This window comes from Mesoplodon bidens (assembly GCF_964165515.1).
Source record: "Mesoplodon bidens genome assembly, chromosome: 6".
NCBI lineage: Eukaryota > Metazoa > Chordata > Mammalia > Artiodactyla > Ziphiidae > Mesoplodon > Mesoplodon bidens.
In genome coordinates, this window is record NC_138162.1 from 7,003,896 (window position 1) to 7,022,208 (window position 18,313).

The 18,313-nt window shown below is 53.1% G+C and overlaps 1 protein-coding gene and 1 long non-coding RNA gene across 3 annotated transcripts; one reads left to right on the forward strand and one right to left on the reverse strand.

The window, feature by feature from the left end:
* Positions 1–2,975: 2,975 nt before the first annotated feature.
* Positions 2,976–14,796, reverse strand: LOC308619085. 2 transcript variants are annotated; one of them, XR_014016123.1, is made up of 4 exons: positions 14,619–14,796; positions 6,779–6,915; positions 5,490–5,601; positions 2,976–4,798 (listed from the first exon to the last, which is right to left on the reverse strand). It is a non-coding gene; the product is annotated as an uncharacterized lncRNA (long non-coding RNA). The 2 variants fall into 2 exon arrangements; XR_014016124.1 differs by lacking the exon at positions 14,619–14,796 and adding an exon at positions 8,950–9,101.
* Positions 14,797–15,107: 311 nt separating this feature from the next.
* Positions 15,108–16,624, forward strand: IER5L (immediate early response 5 like). Its single transcript, XM_081236574.1, has one exon. It carries the CDS (start codon positions 15,235–15,237, stop codon positions 16,444–16,446), a length of 1,212 nt encoding a protein of 403 aa, XP_081092700.1. The 5' UTR covers positions 15,108–15,234; the 3' UTR covers positions 16,447–16,624.
* The last annotated feature ends 1,689 nt before the right edge of the window (positions 16,625–18,313 follow it).

The window sequence follows — 18,313 nt, forward strand, 5'->3', positions numbered from 1 at the left end:
GAGTAAATATGCTCAGATAAAATATTCACCTCCCAGACTCCATTGCAGCTAGCTGGGCTGCTTGACCCAATTCTGGCCAATGAAATGGAATTAGGAGTCTCCTGCTGGGAACACCCAGGAAATTGGTTGTTTTTCTGATAAAAAGAGGAATTCACCTGGCAGGAGCCTTTTATCCTTTGCCCTTCACTTTTCCCCGATTTTCACCCTAATTTTCCTGCCTGGAATGCTATCATGATACCTGGAGGTAAAGCAGCCATTTTGTGCCATAAGGATGAAAGCCACATGCTAGGGATAGTGGAGCAGGAAGCCAGAAGGACATCCCGAGAGGCTGCCCAGCTCTGACTGCCTCCCCCAGGACTGTCTGGGTTCTGTGTTTAAGCCATCTTGGTCGGGTTTCTGTGACTTGCAGCTGACTAAATCCTGCCTCATCAGCAGGCCACCTCGGAGACCCTCACGGTGCTCAGCAGAAGGGCCAGCACAGAGCAGCTGCTTAATAAACGTAAGTGAATGACGGAGTGAATGGATGGAGGGGGCAGACCAGCCCTGAGACTGTAGGATCTGAACTGCAAACTCAACCCAAAAAGGAAGAGTGGTGGACAATCTAGTCAGTTAGGAGACCTGCATTCCTGACCAGCCCTCCCTGGGCCACGCTGTGACCCTGAGCAAGTTCCTTCCCCAGCCTGGGCCTCAGTTTTCCTATCTGAAAAATTCGTGTGTGGACTTTGATGGGTATGCAAAGGGAGCAGCCAGATTCACAGGCAGTGGCCTCTGTGATTCTTCCTTCTTTACTTTCTGGTGAAGGAGGAAGGGGGCTCCTCTCACCTTCAAGCCAAATTCCACAGAGGGGACGACAAAGGAAGAAGCTGCTGGGTTTGGTTATTATCTGGGAAGGGCTGGCCTTGACCAAGCTTGCCACCTGTGCCAGACACCACCGGCTATGTGTCATCTCTCTGAATCTTCACTCCACCCCACGAACTGGGTACTCTTATTATCCCTATTTAACAAATGAGGAAACGGAGGTTCAAGGGTTAAATAGCAGGGCCTACTTTCCAGGGTGAGCATGTGGCAGTGCCAGGGCTTGTGAGCCGAAGGGATGAGGCCTGACACAACTGTAATCCCCAGTTATGGGGACGGAGGGATGGAACCTATAAGAGGTGACATCATTTTTCCCAAGGTCCCAGGGAAAAATTCAACAGGCAGTCCCAGGACCGGACCCCAGGTCTTTCTGCCTCCAAAGCAGGTGCCTCCTCCCAGGACAGACATCAGTGTGAACCCAACCCGTGGGATGTTTGCTAAGCAGAGATGCTCAGAGCCACGGGGACAAAGAGAAGTAAATAGTTCTGATGGGGACATCAAAGAAGGCTTCCTGGAGGAAGTGACGTTAGAAAGGGACATTTTGAAGGGGTGGGAGCAAGGAAGGGATTGTATTCCAGGCCTGCAGAACCACAGGAGGGCTGGACACTTGCTCCACTGTGTTCTCTGAGTGGGGGGGAGGGCTGACTGTGAAGGCAGCCCACCCATGACTGTCTCCCCCATCAGACGATGTGCTCCTCAGTGTCTTCCTCAGGACTTAGCACAGGCTGGGACTCAGGGGACGGAGAGAGGTTGGACGAGGTGCAGCTGGGTCCCAGAACATCTTGGGGTGAGCAGGGAGTGAGGGCAGGAATTTTCGCCCAGTCCCAGCCTGGCATACAAGGCGGCTTCCTCCTGAAGAGCTCTCAACTCTTCCTACCTCTCTCACCTCCGGAACCCATCGCATCCCCCACCCCCACCAGAGAATCCCCAGCTGCCCCTGGGAGGCAGGAAGTGCTGGCTGGCAGCTGAGACCAGAGGGGAGTCTGGGGTGGTTAGACTCACCTAAGAATCAGTGTGATGACACTCTCCCTCCCAAGCTTCTGCATAATTAACAAGCCCTCCGGTGGTTCTGAAGCACAGCCAGGCTTGAGAACCACTGACTTAACCTGCTCAAGTCTCAGTTTCCTTATCTGGAAAATGGAGGAGTATATGTCCCACCCCCACAGCATAGCTATGGAGATGGTAAGATGGTGCACAGGAGTGTTTAGCAAGGGGGAAGAGCCCTGCAAGTAAATAATGGTGACTGGTATTCCACACACTCAGCTAGTAACCGGCCACAGTAATGAAGCAATGGCCCAGACCTCCACCAGAGCCCAGGAAATGGCCCAGAATCTGTGCAAGAAGCTGGAGCATTATTAATTTGTGAAAAATTCACTGTGACCAAATAGCTATTCAGTACCTCCCAGATCATTTTTTTTTTTTTGCGGTACGTGGGCCCCTCACTGTTGTGGCCTCTCCCACTGCGGAGCACAGGCTCTAGACGCGCAGGCTCAGCGGCCATGGCTCACGGGCCCAGCCGCTCTGCGGCATGCGGCATCTTCCTAGACAGGGGCACAAACCCGTGTCCCCTGCATCGGCAGGTGGACTCTCAACCACTGCACCACCAGGGAAGCCCTAGATCATTTTTAAAATGCAAATTTTATCAACAAAGAGGAGAACCTAATGTAGTAACTAGCAGAAGGGAAAGCAGAGAAGTGAATAAACTAGAAAACCAAAAATCAGCCTCCTCACCCCCACACATGCCCAGCAGGAGTCAAATATTAATTAACTGCTTCTTCCACTTGGACCCCCTCTTTGCAGGATTCATTCATGTTTGTTATGACAAACACTGCAGGAGCCAACCAACAAAACCCATCTCTTCAGAGGAAGAGATGGAGCCCAAAGTCACCAACAGAACAGACCCCTGGCTGGGCTGGACCTTGGGGAGTTTTCTCTTAAAACAAATGTGCCCTAATTTTCAGCCACTTGTATATGATACCAAGGAGGGGCAGTGGGGTGAGGTGTTTGATTACTTTTATCTGGAGTGCAAGTATTTGCAGGTACTTGGAGCTATCGAAAACTTGCACTCTTGAAAATAATAATCCCACAGAACATTTAAATAATAATCATGGTATTCAGGCACAAAGACAATTTCAACAAATTCCAAAGTAAAACACATTCTCAACACAGTGAAATAAAAATTTTAAATTAATAGCTAGAGAGGGTTCTTTTAATCTAACTTGGTAGAAACTTGAAAACTCTTTTCCAAATAACTTTGAGATAAAGAGGGAATTCAAAAGGAAATGACAGCCTACTTAGATGTTTCATACTATTTGGACATTAAATAAAATGAGAGCATTGAATACTAAAACTTATAGGATGCAGCCAAAGCAATACTCAAAGGAAAATTCATATCCATAAATATACCTAAAGGATATTAAGTCCCTAAGAAAGAGATTCTTTTAACAGAAAGTTGGCTTACCCATCAAACAGCCCTCAGTAAGGGGAGAAACATCTGTCTAGTTGTCTTGCAAAGGTTCCTTAAAGTTCATACAAAAGAAAGATTGCTAATACACAGTTTTCTTTCCCAAAACTCTCCATCTCCAAACTTGAGATACATGGTGATGAAATCACAGGAGTAGCAGAGATGCGTAAATATACACTGGGTTTGCTATTTCCAGTAGACAGATAAAGAAAGCAAGCTAGAGGAAGTTTTTAATGCCTACAGAGAACCCTCAGTCCCAGTTCTGTTCTCATTACTGGTTCCTTTACCTGAAAACTCCAGTTAAGCAGTGGATAGGGAGGCCAAAATTCTAGACTCTGGCTCTTCCGTTCATTAGCTGTGTGACCTTCATAGAATCACTTAACACTTATGGAGTAGTCAGCTTTTGCCATAATGATGCTGTTTAACAAACAACCTCAAACTCTCAGAGACCTCCTACACATTATTCTCATTGGTCTGTAGGTTGACTGCAACTGGTTGATCTAGGCTGGACTCAACTAGGTAGTTCTGTTTCAGGCTGTAGGTCAGCTGAACTTGACTCCAGGCTGTGACTTGGGCTCAAGTGTGCCCCGTGTGTCTTCACATTATTTTGGTATCAGAATCCAAATGGGATGTATTCTGTTGTGACAGAACACAAATATGCAAGACATAGGGCAGAAGTGTGTGATGTCTCCTAAGGCTTCCTCTCAAGAGGCATCCTGTCTCTTCCACTAACAGTCTGTTGGCCAAAGTAAGTCACGTGGCCAATGCCAAAGTCAGTGGGACAGGAAAATCTATTCTGCCTCAAGAAGAAGGGGAGTGAAGAATTGCTGAACAATAATCCGATCTATCCTACTTTCTTAGCCTCATCTTTCCTGTCTGTAAAATGAGGTTGATGGAAATTCCCACCTCACAGCAACAAAAGTCCTGAGCTTTGCTCTAACCTAACTGCACCCGAACCCTCCACTGGTTGGCTTTGACTCGGGTTATGTCCCCCTGCTGCCCAGTAGAGGGATGGGGTGGCCAGTCCTGGAGCCGGGGGTGGAGCCAGTGCCACTCAAACCCCAGGTCTGTTCCTGGATGGAGAAGAACTGGAACCTGTGTCAGGAACCTCACCGTAAAGCCCACTATCAGTGTTATACACTTGTTATCCATCAAATTTCCAAAACTGCTCAAGTCCCACTAAAATGTTCACTACAGGGATCACCTCCCCTTATCCAGGCCCCTCCGGAGCTAAAAGCAAGGCTGGCTGCCATCACTGATTTACCAGCTGCCTTTTCATCTTCATCAATACCTCGAGTCCCTCTGGGCCAAGATTAGCCTGGTGAGCAGCCTCATGCAGACCCCTGGAGACGGAGGGGCCCAAACAGGCTCATTTCAAGGTCCAGTCTCAGGATGATTCCCCAGTAAGTCCAGCCTCCTTTTCAAAGGAAGAAAGAAGAAGCCAAAGGCAGGAGAGTAGAGTTGTGAAGCGTTTGGGTTCTGGAAAAGAAAAGACTGGAGTTCAAACCCCATCTCCGCCACTTTCCGACTCTGTAAATTTAAGCAAATCAGGTGAGCCCTGTACACCTCAGTACCCTCATCTGGGAAATGGGCCTGATGACTACATCTCAGGTGGGTGTCTGCACAGAGTGCTGGAGGGATGATTCAGAACATGGGATAGAACAGCACCAGGTTGGAACCCCAGCGCTTCCAGTGAGGGATTCTAGAAAAGCTTTGGTCTCTTCATCTGTAAATTGGGGATGATACAATAAGCTGCCTGACGGGGTGTGTGAAAGTCCTGTGCTGTGAACCAGCAAGTGCTGTGCCTCATATGTACTCAGTTCTCAGTAAATGACGGTTCCATCCCTTCTCCGTGACTGAAAATACCAAATGGGCTGCCTTTAACAACATGGGGACCGAACTAGTCACTAAATGTGGGGTGATTCGGTGTGTTGCATGATGTGCCTTATAAATGTTAATTAGTCCAATGAGTAAAATATCCAGACTTTGTCAAATCTAAGATGTTGTCAATGGTAAGACACAACACAATTTCAGAGGTATTAGATGGGGGCGGGGGGAAGGGCAGGGCAGGGAGTAGGTGCCTTAGAATAGATTAAATTCAGTGTTTGGTACTACAGGTGAGAAATCAAGCCATGGTTCCAAAGAACTAAATGGTGTCTGGTTTCATTACCTTGCAATAGCCTCATCTCCGAGTATATTGCATCCACTGGAGAATGACTGTCCTTTCTGATTCCCCTAATATCCTGAAAGGGTTTAGCACATAGCAGACACTCCACAAATATCTGTTGAAAGAGAGAATCAGTCTCTCCCTCCAGTCATCAAAGAATCAAAGAACAAATCAGCAATGAATGACACTTGTTGGTAAAAAACTGTGTTCACCACTAAGAAAGGACAAGACTGGTTAAAACTTTTTTTTTCTTTTCAAAAGGGACTTCCATTCTAGACTGATGTTAAAAAATATTTTTGTCCATATCTGATACATGGAAAGGTAAAACAGTTGTTCACCAATATCCTTTCGCACAGATAATGTTTGTTCATTGAACAGATAGAAATTGGGCATCTATTATTGGCTAGGGACTAAATAAGGTATCAAGCACAGAGAGTTGCTTGTGGACTCTGCCCACAGGGAGTTTACAGTCTAGGAGGGAAGACACACAGACATGTTAAAAAATAAATAAACTGTTCTTGGTAGCCATGTGCTAAGAAGCCCTCCCCACCCTGTCCCCAGATAAGAGCCTTTTAGTTTATTTTTGTGGTCCACAAATTGGTGAAGCTCCGCTTTTGCTTTCTTCAAGGCCTTCATGTCAGTGACAAAGCTGTGTATTCACTGAACCGGGCCATCTGCCTCCTGTGTGCAACTGGGGACTACACTTTCCAGCCTCCCTTGCCGGTAGGTGGTGCCGTGTGACTCCATTCTGGCCAATGGAAGGGAAGAATGCAAATTTAGACTTCACCATAAGACATGCTGCAGCATCATCCACATACTGGCTCCCACCTCCCCTGTGTGCAAGGCTGAAAGCAAAAAAATATGGGATGGTGGAACTGACAATGGGAGGAGGCTGGAGGAAAGCTGTCTGATCCATTGGACTGAGAAAGAAAGAAACTTTTATTGGGTCAAGTCCCTAAGATTTCAGGAATTATTTGTTACTGCAGCAGAGCATAGCCCAACTCACCCAGACCTTTATGAAAATCATTCCCATTTTCTAATGAATGAGAAATGAATGGGACTAAAGATCTCCTCACTGCCAAGGAGGAAAACCAGGCACTGAGGAAAGACCCTGCTACGAAGAGGCAGCACAAAGGGGAGATGAGGCTCTAGGCTGGGACCATTGCTGTCCCTAGAGGATCAGTGATGGGGCAAAACCACCTCCCAACCCTGAGCACTATGAACCAGCGAAATCAGGCTGAAAAGATGAACCAGAACAACATCAAAGATTCACAAGTTCACAGGATATTCACCAGCCTCAGCTCTCAGAGTCCTGGAGGCCACGTTCTTCTTCCTGCCATGTGCTTCCCCAGGGTTAAAAGAGCCAGGTGTGGAGGCAAGCCAGTCTAGATTCCAGTCAGTTCACCTCTCTGAGCCTCAGCATCCTCGTCTGTAAAGTGGGCATGATAATAAAAGTACTTCAGTCATAGATTCTATCATGAGGATCCAACAAGATGATTCATGTCAAGAACTTGGTGGCTAGTACACAGTAAGTGATCAATAAATAGGCTAAGGGGAGGGCACTGGGAGCCACCACCAAGGACACAAGGCAGAGACCCACTTTGCTACATCCTGGGGTCAGTTCTGGGGAAAGGTTTTGACCCCCCAGCACAAACCACACGGGTTCACTCTCCAACCTGTAAGTCTCTCTCCCCCTCCTCCCTCTCGGCCAGATTAATCCCAGCCCCTTTGAGGTCACAGGTTGGGCTCCTTCCCTCATTTCCACCCCTCCTGAGGCCAGAGCTGTGACCAGGTAACTCACTTAGCCCTGAGTGTGTGTGTGTGTGAGTGTATGATGGGGCAGGCAGTGTGGAGCCAGGTGACTCCTGCCTCCCTCTCCACCACTCATTAGCGGGAGGACCCACACAGATACTTCTTGTTTCTGCACCTTGGTTTCCTCATCTGTATGACAAACGTAATGATGGGGCCTGGGTCCCCCAGGGACTAGGTGGGTTTGCTTAGGACATGGATGTCGAGGGCCCCCCCCAGGTGCCCTTTCACCAGCACAAAGTCCCGAACTGAGATCCTACTTAGCCCCACGTTTTAAACAATTTTTAAATAAAAAGGAACTCAGGACATGAATTGAGGACAGATGATCGGTACCCACTGGGCTGTCTCTTTCTCACTCTACAGACACACACACACACACACACACACACACGCACGCACACACGCTTGAGAAATTTTTTTTTTTTGAGAAATGCTCTCAAAACAAAAACAAAAACTCTGCTTTGTTCTGTGTAAGGAAAAGCATTAAAAATTCACCAGTTGTGGGGAGTAGGAGGGCCAGGGGTGCAGCCTGAGCTCAGAACAGATTGCTGGAGAGTTCGGGCCAGTGAAGCAGGGACTTGGGCCTGGGGAAGGCCGAGGGCGGGGGAGGGGGCCAGGGGAGAGTTGGGAGCTTGGGACCCTGTGGCCAGTGTGCCTTCGAGGCTGGTCACTCCCCTGCCACAAGTCCCCATCACAAAGCCCTATTTACGTCTTTATCACCCTCATTGCAATCTTGTTTATTTATCTGCTTACTTATTTCTTGTTTGTTTCCTATCTGGTCTGGAATGTAAGTAAGGTCCTTGAGAGTGGGGTTATACTGGTTCTAGGAGCTGATGCAGAGCCTGGCACACAGTAAGTGCTTAATATTTGTGAAGGAACAAAAGGATGAAGTGAACAAATGAGTAAATGGATGAATGGACAAAAGACCAAGGACGAGGCACAGCTGGTCAAGAATGGATGAGACAGTCTTTCTCTAGCTCGGATCAGAGTCTGGTACCCACGGACCAGCAGCAGCCAGGAGATGTGTGGCCCCAGGACTTCAGTTCTCTGGGCCTCAGTTTCCTCAACTGTGAAATGGGGATTATTGTGCTACCCACCTCATTAGATTGTTTTGAGGATTAATAAAAAAATCCATATTAAACATAGTTCTGTGCCTGGCACAGTGGTCTATAGTTTTATTCCCTGAGTAGGGAGGTGCAGGTGGCAGGTGGCACATACACCAGCTCCCACTACTCAAATGAAAAAAAAAAAAAAAATCTCAGATTCAGTTCCTAAGATCCAAGGAGCTTTTCACTCCTTAGCAACTCCCAGCTGAGGCCGGTGAGGGGACAAAGGTCTGTACTAAGTGAGTTATAAAAACAACTCTGAGCCAGGAACCTCTGAGCCACCCCCCACCCACCCATACACACACACACACACACACACACACACACACAGGGCCGACCCAGGATTAACTCTGGCCTGTCCAGCATGCTCTGCTTCTGGCAGGATTTTGAGAAAGGAAAAAAGACGGGGGGGGGGGGGTTGTTTCCCGTTTCAGTACTAATCCCCTCAACTCTTCAAAGCACTTTCCGGTCATTTGATGCTCACAGTGCCTCCTGGAGGAAGGTGACAAATGAGCAAACTGAGGCCCAAGAGAGGCGATGCGCATTACCTGAGGATAATAGGCCAATCTGGGGCTAGAACCCGTTTCTCCTGACCTCCAGACCCACTCTGTCTGCTGAACCAGCCCAGATGTCCAAAGCACTGAACAGACACTCCATCCTCATCCCAGGGGCAGCTACCCAGCAGGTTTACCGTAAAGGCTCCCAGCTGAGCCCTTGGCAGACATCACTAATCAACTGGAGCACACACCAAATCCCTTCCAACCCAGGGTTCCGGGCAGACACTACCAATCAATCAGGGTTGGCCTAGGAGATTAAAAGGATCCTCAGCCGTGCTCTGGCAGGGAGAGCTGCCTGGTGTTCTTAGCACAGCGCCTGCTCATTGGCCAGTATTTAGTCCATGGTTATTGAGTGAGTGAATGAATAAATGAATGAATGGGTGAGTGAACAAACAAATGGGCACCCAGCCGGCGTCAGGTGCTTGGGCAGAGACCCCAGGTGAGAGATCACATCCACCCTGTATGCACATTCCATCGATAAGTACAGAAATCCTTCAAAAGGCCAATGAATCCAAAAGTAGCAGCGGGGGTCTCCAGTCCTCCCCTGCTGCTCCCGGTGCCCCCACTTCCCCAGAGTCCTGGGACTGCAGTTACTTCTCCTTCCTTGCTCTGTGACCCCAGGCAAATCACCCAAGCTCTCTGTGCCTCAGTTGCTTCATCCATAAAATGGAGATGATAACCAAACCTGCCCCAGAGGTTGGTGTGGGGCTTCAACCAAGAAGACCAGCATGCGAAGCGCTTGGCCCAGTGGCTGGCACAGAGCAAGAGCTCCAAAAAGCCAAGCTGCTGTCAACCTTCCACATTACATTTAAGGACCTTGAAGCCAGGAGCCATGATGTCTTCCTGGGCACTGAGCCTGTTGCCCAGGACCACGCTGGACAAACACAGACCTGTCATTAGCCTGTGCCTGGGACAGTGACAGGATGACGGTTCTTCAGGGCAGAAGGAGGACCCCAGCCAAGCTTCCCAGTGCCCATCAGCCACAGAACAGCCTTCTTGGGGTACAGCAGGGGGCTCCCTCGTCCAAACACCACTGGCTCCACAGCCTCAGAGAGGACCCAGCAGTGACCCCTGTGGTCAGCTGTGCCCCATGCCTTCTCTGCCACTGTCCACAGTCCCAAATCCAGTCCCCACGGAGCAACGCCCACTCCAAGCCATGGAGACAGCGAGCTGGGGCAGCCAGAGGCTGGACTGGGAGGTGGGACGTCGGGGTTCCAGTCCCAGCTCGGGGTGACACCTCAGCACTTCCTTCCTCCTCTCTGGACCTCAGTTTACCCATCTGAAATTAGGGATGGGGGCAGCCCGATGCCTAGGACCCTTCCAATTCTAAGTGTCTTCTGCATACTTACATTTATTGACTGATTTATTTCACAAATATTTATTAAGTGCCTACTGCATACCAGGCCCTGGGCCTCAAGCTGTTCTCTCTGGTGAAAGGCCCCTCCCCCTCCTTGGCCTCCCAGTCTCAGCTTCCTGCAGGAAGCCTTTTCCAGGCCAGCTTTGGGGTCTCTCCCTGCCCTCCTCCAGCCCCGACCTTCCTATCACAGACTTATCGCTCTGTGTCATCTGGTCTGTTTATCTTGTCTGCTTCCCTCTGAATTGTGGCCTCCTGAGGGCAGGATCACGTCTTGTTCCCTGACCCATTCGCAGGAATTCCAGAGTAGTGTTCTGGAAATACCTCTTGGGCCACTGAACAAAGGAATGAATATGTCAATTCCAAATCTCTCTCCCCCTCCCCCTCCTCCCAACACAAAACCCTCAATTAACCTTTTGTCTCTGCCTCCTCTTCGCCAAAGCAATCCCTGGGAACCCACCAGGCAAGTCCCAAAGCTGACCAGCGTCCTTCCTGGCATGTCTCCCACTTCTGAACGGGGTGACCAAAAGGTGCCCACAGGCATATGTGGCATTTCAAGGTGTTCACGGCTCCATTGTGGGGCTGACACCACCTGGGGTTTGACGGGAGCCCAGGTCCCAAGAGGTTCTGTGCCCTGCTCCACACTGTCCCAGCAGACCCTCGGTAAATATCTAGGCATTAATTAACTTCCTCCAGGGAGCGGTGACTCAGGGCCAGATGTAATCTCCCAGCTCCGGGGGGAAAAGGTGAGCGCCCCAACCTTTCTCAGGTGCCCAGACCAATAAGGCCACCCCTTCATTCCAAGAAGCCTGGTCTCACTCGAACCTGCCCCCCTGCACACGTGTGCACGCAGATACTCATACACACATGTATACACCCGACGCCCTGCACGGTCTGTAGAACCCTGCTCTGAGCTGCTGAGCATCCGAACAGAAGCCTTATGTGTGACCCACCCATTCTATAAACGTTTGTGAGTTCCTACTGTGCACCCCCCAATCTTCACTGCTCCCAGGGGCACCGAAGAGCTCAGCTGTCCCACTGCCTCCTGCAGCAAGTGTTTTCTTACGACAGCTGCAGCAACTCCCCCGTCCCCAAAACCCCAAAAAAGATCAAGGGTTTCATTAAGCGGACAACTGCTCAGCCCTCCCCACTAGCCACTTCTTGATTCTTGAGCAGGAGGGGAGACCCAGTGCACGCGGGCCCCAGGATGGGGCCACGCAGACGGGGCTGACCACTTCTCAGCTGGCCCCAGGGAGTGGAAGAGCCTTAGCAAAGCTCAAACTCACCTTGGGGGAGAGGCTAAGTAGGGGGGGCTGGCTCCCCTGCCCCCAGCTTGTGGCTAGGGAATCCATTTCCATCCCTACCTACTGTCCCATCTGGACCTCCAGAGTTTGGGGGTGCAGCTCTGAGAATGGCTGTCAATGATGAGCTGAGCTTGGAGAGAGATTTGCTCCTTCACGGATCCTGCAGGCCCTGGTCTCACAGCAGTTGTCAGGATAGAGGTGGGGTGTTGATCAAGTCAAGGTTACGTTTGCCATGAGCTGAGCCCTGAGAACTGGACTCAGATCCACCCAAGGCAGAAGCAAGCAGCTGATTTCAAAGCACCTAAAGCGAGTTCCAATCCTGGAAACAGACCTGGGTTCAAATTCTGCCTCGACCTCTTCTTGGCTGAGTGACCTTGAGCAAGACACATATACTCAAAGTCTTAGTTTCCCCCCAAAAATTCTCAGCAAGCACAGAATGAAGGTCCAAAATCAGCATTAATAACACATTCTTGAGATGTGGCACATATATACAATGGAATATTACTCAGCCAATAAAAGAAATGAAATTGAGTTATTTGTAGTGAGGTGGATGGACCTAGAGTCTGCCAAACAGAGTGAAGTAAGTCAGCAAGAGAAAAACAAATACCGTATGCTAACACATATATATGGAATCTAAAAAAAAAAAAAAGGTTCTGAAGAACCTAGGGGCAGGACAGGAATAAAGATGCAGACACAGAGAATGGACTTGAGGACACAGGGAGGGGGAAAGGTAAGCTGGGACAAAGTAAGAGAGTGGCATGGACATATATATACTACCAAATGTAAAATAGATAGCTAGTGGGAAGCAGCCACATAGCTCAGGGAGATCAACTCGGTGCTTTGTGTCCACCTAGAGGGGTGGGATAGGGAGGGTGGGAGGGAGACGCAAGAGGGAGGAGATATGGGGATATATGTATATGTATAGCTGATTCACTTTGTTATAAAGCAGAAACTAACAAACCATTGTAAAGCAATTATACTCCAATAAAGATGTTAAAAAAAAAAGTTACATTCTTGGAATCTTGCAATGTGCCAGACGCCATGGGTCCCAGACGTGATGGTAGAACCAGATAGGACCTCCCACTTCCCTCCACATGCTAATGATATCTCAAAGGTGAACTTCAAAAATAAACGAATGGGGGCTTCCCTGGTGGCGCAGTGGGTAAGAATCCGCCTGCCAATATAGGGGACAGTTTCAATCCCTGGTCCGGGAAGATCCCACATGCCGGGGAGCAAATAAGCCCGTGTGCCATAGCTACTGAACCTGCACTCTAGAGCCCACGAGCCACAACTACTGAGCCCACGTGCCACAACTACTGAAGCCCACGCGCCTAGAGCCCGTGCTCTGCAACAAGAGAAGCCACCGCAACTAGAGAAAGCCCGCGCACAGCAACGAAGACCCAACGCAGCCAAAAATTAATAAATAAAATAAATAAATTTATTTTAAAAAAACAAATAAATAAACGAACGAAGGCTTTGTGTGTCAAGACAGGCCCTGGGAAAGCAAGGAGCAGTGTATTTTTATTCTGACAGGTACTGTCACATAAACAAGTTCCACTCCCATGTTTCCTATCGCCAGATCACCAATAGGATAGAAGTAAGATGCCCTTTCTCACAGCTCCCCTAAAATGTCAATCCTGGCTTCTCTGGGTGGGGGCAGAAGAGGTGCTTCTGATCACAGGGGCTCAGACCAGTTTGAGATTGTTCACAGATGGCATGGAAAGGCCAGAGCACTGGACCTGGAGCTGTGGGGCCTCAGGCAAGTCCCTTCCACTGTCAGTGTCCCAAATTTCATCTGAAAAGTGGGGTACGTGCTCCCTAAATCTGTTTTTACCCTTGATGCCTGGCACTGAGTAGATGCTGAAAAATTGTTTGAGGAAACAAACCTGGAGAATTCTTAAGTCTGAGGGGAGACCCCGAAAGTACAGAAGGGGCTGGCTGGGTCTCTTTATTCCTTCCAAGGGATGAAGTCGGTGCTGAGGACAACAGGCCCAACGAAAGAGGAAACTCAGAAGAAATCCCAAGGAGAGGGGGAAACAGCAGGAAGTTTGCTCCTGGGACCTCGTCCCACCCCAGCCCCGCCCCCAACCGCCCCCAAGGCCCACCTAGCCCTCATACTCTCCGTGAAGCCTCTTCCTCCTTCGGGGGCCAACCCTCAGGCAAACCTGCCGACCACTTCAAAGACACCCTCCCAACCCAGGCGCCTTGGACCCCCCCCACTCTGAGCAGCAGTCACCCCCTTTCAGGCTTCCCAGTCCAGGAGGAGAGCGCCCTGGAGATCGTCCCCACCATATCAGGCCCCAGCTGGGAGGAGGTGGCCCGTAAATGGTTCAGGACAAGAAGGAAAACAAAAGTGTCAACAAAAGTTAAGCGGGCGAGTTCCTCGGCCCTTGGTGTTCGCCTCCCGTCTGGAGCTCACAGTCCTGGTGCAAATCCGAGCCCTGCCCCTTAGGAGCTGTGGGATTCCCCACGAGTCACCCCACTCCTCAGAGACTCAGGTCCCCGCTCTGCCTGCAGTCACAGGGAGGGGGTCAGGGCGCTTCTGGCAGGGCCGGCCCCGTCCTAGGCACTTAATAACAGTCCTATTGTCATTATTATTAGTTAGGAAGGCAAGGAAAGGTTACAGAACCGGTGATTAGGACACTGGATGTCAGCTCTCGGAAGCCTTTAGACCTCAGCGGTTTGCGAGGGGCACGCCTCCAAGCCTCCTCTATCAGAGGAGTCCAAAATTCACCATGTTTTGGTTTCTCCCGTCAGACAAATGGGGAGGCCGGCCCTTCCCCGAGTGTTCTCTGAATCTCCTCTGCCAAAAAGTCAAGGAGTCAGGCCCAACATACTCGGCGGCTGAGGGTACCTCGAAATCTCTTTCTCCTGAGGGGTCCCCAAAGGTCAAGCCGGAGGCCCCACTGGTCTCTTGCAAAAGTCTTGCGTCCCGCGGGTCACCCGGGGGCGGTAGGTAAGAAAGGAGGTGCCGCGTGGCCGGGAGTGGGAGCCGCGCTCACCTGCCGCAGGTGAGGCCCAGCCGTGCGGAAGGGGGAGGAGCCGTAGCAGCAGCACGCAGGTGAGCCGACCCCGGCTCCCAGGAACTAGGCCGAGGGCGGCCGCGGGCTCCAACGTGGCGGCTGCGAGGCGACCCATGTCGCAGACAGCGGCCTCGGTGGCTCCGAGTCCCGCGCGGCACCGCGGCCACAGGAGAACATTCGAGGCAGCGGCGGCGTTGGAGGCCCGGGGTCCGTTCGGTATTTGAATAGCACAAAGGAACCGCCTTGGTCTGATTGGCCAGTCTAGTGGCCCTGGGGCGGGTAGCGTCTGTCACTCGGGAGGTTTGGGGCACTTTTATTGGCTCATCCGGTGTGGGGCGGGGCCCGAACGCCCGGCTAAATAGCTGGGGCCGGGGCCGGCCGAGGCTCATTGCTTTGGCGCCGTCTGGGGAGCACGAGCCCGTGGGTGGCGCGCAGCGCATGGTGGCGGCTCCTCTCGGAGCGCAGCCGACCCGCTGACCCGGGCTGCGTTTCCCCTGACCAGCGCGTCCCGGAGGCCGGCTGGAGGCCGAAACAGCAGCAGCATTAGCAGCAGCAGCGGTCGCGGCTGCTCCGCCGCCGCCGTCTCCGCGGGAGCATGGAGTGCGCCCTGGACGCCCAGAGCCTGATCAGCATCTCCCTGCGCAAGATCCACAGCTCCCGGACCCAGCGCGGCGGCATCAAGCTGCACAAGAACCTCCTGGTGTCCTATGTGCTCCGCAACGCGCGCCAGCTCTACCTGAGCGAGCGCTACGCCGAGCTCTACCGGCGCCAGCAGCAGCAGCAACAGCAGCAGCCGCCCCACCACCAGCACCAGCACCTCGCGTACGCGGCGCCGGGCATGCCGGCCAGCGCGGCCGACTTCGGCCCGCTCCAACTTGGTGGCGGCGGGGACGCGGAGGCGCGCGAACCTGTCGCCCGGCACCAGCTGCACCAGCTCCACCAGCTCCACCAGCTGCACCTCCAGCAGCAGCTGCACCAGCACCAGCACCCGGCGCCCAGGGGCTGCGCGGCGGCGGCGGCCGGGGCACCCGCGGGCGGCGCGGGGGCGCTCTCGGAGCTGCCCGGGTGCGCCGCGCTCCAGCCGCCGCACGGCGCGCCCCACCGCGGGCAGCCCTTGGAGCCGCTGCAGCCGGGTCCTGCGCCGCTGCCGCCGCCCGCGCCCGCCGCGCTCTGCCCGCGGGACCCTCGCGCCTCGGCCGCCTGCTCCGCGCCCTCCGCGCCCCCAGGGGCCGCCCCTCAGGCGGCTACCGCCGCCTCCCCGCCCGCCTCCCCGGCCCCCGCCTCCTCCCCCGGCTTCTACCGGGGCGCGTACCCGGCCCCCTCGGACTTCGGCGTGCACTGCAGCAGCCAGACCACCGTGCTGGACCTGGACACTCACGTGGTGACCACGGTGGAGAACGGCTACTTGCACCAGGACTGCTGCGCCTCCGCCCACTGCCCCTGCTGTGGCCAGGGCGCCCCGGGACCCGGCCTGGCGTCCGCCGCCGGCTGCAAGCGCAAGTATTACCCAGGCCAGGAGGAGGAGGAGGACGACGACGAGGACGCGGGCGACCTGGGGGCCGAGCCCCCCGGGGGCGTCCCGTTCGCCCCCTGCAAGCGCGCCCGCTTCGAGGACTTCTGCCCGGACTCGTCCCCGGACGCGTCCAACATCTCAAACTTGATCTCCATCTTTGGCTCGGGCTTCTCCGGGTTAGTGAGCCGACAGCCGGACTCCTCTGAGCAGCCGCCGCCGCTCAACGGGCAGCTGTGCGCCAAGCAGGCGCTCGCCAGCCTCGGCGCCTGGACTCGAGCCATTGTCGCCTTCTAGGGACCCCCGAGGGCACAGGGACCCGGGGCCCCGCGGGGCTGGGGCCAGACAAAGACTCGGCCAAGGGGCGAGAGGAGGGAACGAACGGGCGCCCGGCCACTCGGGGCTGAGCTGGGGGCGAGCAGAGGGAGATGGCTGATGTTTTATAAATTGTAAAATAAAAGAAAAAGAAATCTAAGATCTTGGACTTTATTTTTGCAGAGAGAAAAAGCGCCTATTTAAGTATGCTTTGTGTTTTTCCTACTCTTTTTTTTTTCTTTTTATTGTAGTGATTGCAGTGGTGTTTAGAGAGGAGCCAGCCACGTGAGGGAAGGGCTGCTGCCCGGCGGTGGTGCCGGGCAGCCGGGGGCGAGGCAGGGCGCCCGGACCGCCGGGGCGCGCTGGGGGCGCAGCGCAGGAGGGCGCGGGGCCCGGGGCTCCGATTCCAATCAGTTGTCAGACCTAGGAAGCCCGGCGCTCCGTTCTCCCGAGTCCCTCTGTGGGGTGAGGAATGGGTCTTGTGAAATCCTGAGCAAAAACAAAGGCAAACTCTATCTCCGAAAGGGACGTTTGGGTCACATTTCCTCTCTGGGGGCGGCCTCCAAAGTTCTCAAAATGAGAAGGCAGAAATGAAAACACTTCAACTTTTTTTTTCTTTTCTTCGCGGGGCGGGTGTCTTGAACCCCTCCTCTCCCCGCCCCTCTGGCTCTGTTCTCCTCCCCTCCTCCACCCGTCTTCCAGACTCGGGGGTGGCGCCCGACACCCCGACACTCTCGGACACTCTTTGGGGAAGGGGTGGGGGGCGGGCACAGCCGACTACATTTCCCATCATGCCCAGCACTGCGGTCCTCACTAAACAAAAAAGGAAGTCTATTCCTTCACCTGGATCTCCGGCGGCCCCGAGGGAGGGAGGGGCCGGGACCGCCGACTGCGTTGGAGACTTTTCACTAAGTTCCTGGTCAGATGTGGTGTTTGTGTGTGTGCTTCTAAGTTGCACTGTCCTGGTTCAGCCTTCGGTTGCATTTCATGAAACCAGCATTGTTCGAGACTGTGACAACCCCGTCCTGTGTCTTCAGCTCGATAGATCTTGTTTAATTTAAAGCCTTTTGTTGTAAAAAGGTGGGGTTGGTCTGCAGCCCCTCTGGTTCTCTATCATCAGCACCATGTGGACTCCAAAACAAGTTGCCAACCCTTCCTTTCTTGGCCCTTCTCCCTCATTCCCCTGTATTTTTGTGCATACTGAATTGTATATCACCGGGTAAAACTGTTCAGATTTGTTTAAATTTATAATCTTAATAAAAAGTCGATTATAGAGGATGGCGGTGCCTTGTTTTCAGGTCAACCTGGAGGTGGAGGGGAGAATAGAGGGTGGTGAGGAGAGACCCCTTACCCTCCGGCAAACCCCAGCTCTCCTGGGCCTGGGAGGGCAGGATCTGCCCACAACCGCAGGACCGGGGTTGGGAGCGGAATGGGGGTGTGGTGCTTGTTGCTGGGGAAGGAGCCGGCGCTGCGCGCTTCCCGGGCCCCCCTCCCTAGAGGGGCCTGCCCCCCACGGGAACCGGCCGCCCCCAGGGTCTCCATCAGGAAGCCGAGCGAGCCTCCAGCACATTTCCTGACCTGCCAGGGGCGCAGGGCCTGGTCGGCCTCACGTCTGAGCTCTCTTCGGCTGGGAAGAGCAGCCGGGGGACGCCGGGGGGCTTGCGGGCCACCCACACTCCCCGCCCTGCGCCTCCGCCCGCACGTCCGCACATCTCGGGCTGCAACTTGGGGAAGTTTTTTCCTTTTCCTTTTTTTTAAGTTGAGTTTGTTATCACTGCTCGGTGCCACTTGGTGGTGTGCTGGCGGCGTCTCCCTCCCTCCTCGCGCCCCTCCCCTCTCCCTCTCCCCT

Coding starts and splice junctions, on each gene's coding strand:
- IER5L (XM_081236574.1), top strand. CDS start 15,235: ATGGAGTGCGCCCTGGACGCCCAGAGCCTGATCAGCATCTCCCTGCGC.